At 36.8% G+C, this 4,615-nt stretch overlaps 1 protein-coding gene across 1 annotated transcript; it reads left to right on the forward strand.

The window, feature by feature from the left end:
• Positions 1–273: 273 nt before the first annotated feature.
• On the forward strand, positions 274–2,838 carry LOC108950745. The gene is made up of 6 exons (XM_026839708.1): positions 274–312; positions 676–741; positions 800–871; positions 1,070–1,143; positions 1,397–1,516; positions 2,188–2,838. Exons 2-6 carry the CDS (start codon positions 679–681, stop codon positions 2,639–2,641), a joined length of 783 nt encoding a protein of 260 aa, XP_026695509.1. The 5' UTR covers positions 274–312; positions 676–678; the 3' UTR covers positions 2,642–2,838.
• Positions 2,839–4,615: the final 1,777 nt, after the last annotated feature.

Below are 4,615 nucleotides of genomic sequence, written 5' to 3' on the forward strand. Positions count from 1 at the left end.
TAATATTTATATATTTCAAACAAACCGTTTGTTTGAACATTTTTAATTAAATTTGTTAAATAATTAAATTTCTCCAAAAAGTGGTAAACTGTAAGCGTTAACCTACCAAATAACTAAACTAGCCTAATAAATTTGATTAGTTGGTGTAGGTTTTGAAATAAACAGCTAAAACCTCCCAAAAATACTATGCGTCTATCTTTTACAATGGAGACCAAGCGAAATGGGGACGGAGTTGGCGGTCCCGGGAACAGAAAAAAGAATATATCACGGTTTTGGAAAGTTGCGCGTTCTACTCTTTTTTATTTCTGTGTGGTAAGTAAAGATTTCATTTAATACCCTTTACCTGCGCCGTGACTCAGTGGTTAGGCGCTCACATCGTAACTGAACCATACTGGGTTCCGATGCTCGATATTGTCAATACTGACTGCGTATTAGTTCTTGGGCAAAGCACTTGACATAGGTTATTCAAGCAAGTGGTCACAAGTTGATTGTCCAAATTGTTTTATCAGCCTTACACAAAAAAATCCATGCAAACTTGTACGTGCTGTTAACTCGTATAAGCGAGACGAGGCGTCCGAAAAAGTATAAACATTCGTGTTATAACGACTGTCATTATCCCGCCACGCTAGGTTAAAAATAGGAATCATCACTCTTTCTAAAATTTAAAATAAACAGGTGATGGTCTTACTCATAAGTGCATTCAATGTAGAAGCTAAACCTGTCCAACCACCCTTAATAAACGTAAGTTACAAAACATACTTTGTGTATAAACCGTGTTTTTAAAATTTAACTTTTGCAGGATGAAACAGTTTTACAGGATGAATTTCTTTCTGATGCTCTCTTGCCTAAGCATTGCGGACATGACAGAGATGTAAGTAATTGCACGAACGTTTTTCTAACATGACACACGGGTTAGTTTGGATACTATGCATAAAACATCACTTAAAGTTACAAGTGTGGTTAACTCATACGTGGGCACGAGGTCGCTGAAAGTGTTATAACGACTGTCATTCCCTGTCATGCGAAGAAGAAATAAGTATCTTTCATTTAATTATGCATTATATAACAGGGGTGGCATAGAAGATGTCCTGGAGAAAAAGCATTAATAGATGGAGTCTGTGGGTTTTGTTCAAGCACGGAAAAGTATAAACTTTACACTATTGTACTGTGGAGTAAGATTTTGTACTGTTAGCACCCTAATCCCATATCTCATGATTGTGTTTTAACAATTACCAGGGTCGCCGGCTGTGGTTTTATATAATTTCTTAAATATTCCTTGTTTACTACCAGCATAGGACAAGAAAAGAGAATAAAATGTCCTATGTTTCGCTATACCTTATACCATAGACAAGAGCGTATATCCATGAATACGCAACTAAGTTAATTATTTTTTTAGATATTGCAAAGGGAAATGTGTATCAGTAGGTTTCCATGTCTGCTTCAACCAGCACACGTTTACAAGAGTCTTTCCGTGTGACGAAGAGCATTGTGAAACTATCGACGGGATACAAACTGGGTATGTTGAATGATGTTGATGGTGTCCCATCTTCCCCCACCCTATTATACTTCTATTCTATATGTGTGGGATCCTATACAGCGAGGAAATTGGGTCATGATGGTTGGCCTATACATTGCACTATACCCATGAGATAAACTAATTTTTCTTTGTCGCCTGGAAAATGGAGATTATTTGTACCGACAGTAATAACGCTACCTATTTTGCTTTCGTTGGGAACTTTACGGACAAAAAACGGTTTAATGTAGAGGGGTTTCCTTTAAGCCACCAGCCCAGAGGGAATGGGTTCAAGGCTCGTCGCTGCTATATCATTGTGTGCATATGTGTTCTTGGGCAAGACAACGGCAATTGCTCCAACCCAGTGGTCACTAATTGGCTGTCCAAATTACCAGTCATACAGAAACAAAAGAATTACCCACAAAGTTACATAAGTGGTAACTCATAAGCTGGCGCGAGGTGTATGAAACAGAACACCTGTGTTATAACGACTGTCGTTTTCCGGCCACGCGAGGACAAAGCAAGTTACATTCATTCATACGCTACGACATTGTATCTTGTAGATATGTTACGCGTATGTATACTGGGCTGCATGCAGTACTGTGGGGTAAGGTGGAATACGTGGCCTCCACGCGAGGGTTTTAAATAAGTTATATTTGTTCATTTATTTACAGGAAATGTGAAACAGACAGCGACCCGGTTGCAATAATGGAAAAGCAAAAAAACTCAACCACATCACCTACAATATTGCCTACGATAACTACAACTAATCATGTCAACAGTTCGACCAAAACAAACCCCGGTATAAGGAATAATATTACCACCCAAATATCGTGTACTAATGATTCATTTTCTAAACATGAAACCGGAAACGCGGTCGAACATAACAATTCTGAATCCATTTTGAATAATAAAGAAAACATCATAGTCATATCGATAATAACTATCGTCTTAGTTCTGATAGTTCTCCTGCTTGTTTTTTTTTTAATCTTGAAGTACAAACGGCAGATGAACAGTAATAACCGGACCAATACTCACAATAATGATAGACAAAATCAAAACAAGCGTTATGATCATTTGCCGCTTAAGGACAAGCGGGTTATTTACTTTTCACCTTTTAGCAATTAGTTATCATGTCTCGATATCTCCAGTAAATATATAGAACAATTGGGTGCAGACGTGCAGACGTGTGTGTCGTGGGTTTAACACTTAGTTTATTGACACGCGCACTGTTTTTGTTGTTTACGTAGTATTTGTATTGTATATTTCTTTTTGGGGGTTTTGTTTTTCCATCATGTTCCAATCTTTGGATCAATCTTCTTTAAGGCCGACTCCCCCCATTGTACGGGTTGTGCCCTTACGCACACTTTTCTTCCAATTAGAACTTTAATATGTTTAATTAAATGTTATTTATTTAATTTTGAAATTGTATCGTCTGTAGGGTGTAACGGTCACGCCTTTTATCCAAAACATTATTTCTTTCTTTTTTATCAACAAGCGTGTTTTAACAACTGTTGTTTTACCGTTACTACCCGTCTTTTCGCTTTTTATTAACTCTCTTGTTCTTCGTTATCGTGACCGAAGAGACGAAATAAATTTCATTCATTCATATTAGTTTAGTTTTAAATGTGTTTCTTCTCACTAGTTGTGTTCTTTTGCGTTTACCTTGTCACTATTTGACCTAGTATTTTGCTTTCTCTATCACTGTTATTCACGCACGACTTGTTTCCCGCACTTGTTGAAAATGGGGATGAGTTGCAGAAAATGGGGATAGAAAAGATAGAAAAAATCGGCCATCTTCATCTGGGATCTCTTGACCTACATGGACCTTCACCAAATAGGCAAATAACATTTTATCAACCAAGCACCTCATCCACAAGTCATTGATTAACATTGCTGCCTCTTTTGTACATATCTTTCTTTCTACGTTTATTTTTTCTCGTATTCATTCTTATATTGAATTTCTTGTGTATTACAGTAATGCACTCCTTCTGCAATTTACAAGTGTGCCCCTGCAACTGTTCACTGTGAACTATTGGTGGAATTTCTTTTTGGGGGTTTTGTTTTTCCATCAGGGCCCAATCTTTGGGTCAATTCTCTTTAAAGCCGACTCCCCCCATTGTACGGGTCGTGTCTTTACGCACACTTTTGTTTCTATTAGAAGTTTAACTTAATTTTTTCTTTCTTTGTAGTAAACAAATAACTTTTAAAGATTTATAAAGCCATATCCTTACGACTTCCACATACCGTTGTTATTTGTTTAAAACACGATCAAGATATTTGGATATCATGTCCCGGAGGTGGTCCCATCTCCCCCCACTGTATAGCATATTGAATGTAAATATTAAGAAAGGAATAATATCAGCGATCAAACAAATTCATGAGACCTTACGTTTGTACGTATGTAGTTATATAGTTGACGAGTTATATAGTTGACGAAATTAAACTAAAAAGCTACGCATCATTTCCTATAGAATTGCTTAGCTACAGTGTTAATGTAAAATAGCACACATTGTAATATTTTTTTTGTTCCTGTGGATCTGGTGCTACGGAAACGTGACAGATACAAATCAAGTCCAACCAAATATAAAATATAGGAGATGTATTTCGCCCGTGCCGCCCTCTATAGTTATACAAGGCCGCCATGATTTGCCCTAAACTGCATCGTCAGTCTCTTAATCAAATAGAGACTTCGTACTTACCTTTAAACTGCGGCCGGTGTATTATGACTGCGCATTGCGCCATATAGTATGGAGAACGGCACATCACATGCTTTGCGTATTTTAAAATTTCACTGCCATAAAAATTCCAATGCCATATCCAATTGCCTTGTAATTTTTTAACTGTACGACTTTTAAAACTTGTTAAATTAAGCATTATTTTTCATGTAATGTAATATTGTAATTGAACCAAAGATCAAATTTAATCATTGTATTTTATTATGTTTAATCGGTTACATTTACGAATGCCGGAGTAGTAAACAAAATAGGAAGTAACAGTAAAATGACGGTCGTTATAACAAGTAGGCCGAGTAGTAGGGTGGGGTAAACGGGACACCTTTAAAACATAATATCCAAATATCCTGATCGTGTTTCAAACAAT

The sequence above is a fragment of the Ciona intestinalis genome, unplaced genomic scaffold (genome assembly GCF_000224145.3).
Source record: "Ciona intestinalis unplaced genomic scaffold, KH HT000759.1, whole genome shotgun sequence".
Lineage (NCBI taxonomy): Eukaryota > Metazoa > Chordata > Ascidiacea > Phlebobranchia > Cionidae > Ciona > Ciona intestinalis.

Excerpts from the sequence above, each read along its gene's own strand:
- LOC108950745 (XM_026839708.1), top strand. The coding sequence starts at position 679 with ATGGTCTTACTCATAAGTGCATTCAATGTAGAAGCTAAACCTGTCCAA. Across the intron at positions 1,144-1,396 it reads TTTTGTTCAAGCACGGAAAA|ATATTGCAAAGGGAAATGTG; the intron begins GTATAAACTTTA and ends TTATTTTTTTAG. Across the intron at positions 1,517-2,187 it reads ATCGACGGGATACAAACTGG|GAAATGTGAAACAGACAGCG; the intron begins GTATGTTGAATG and ends ATTTATTTACAG.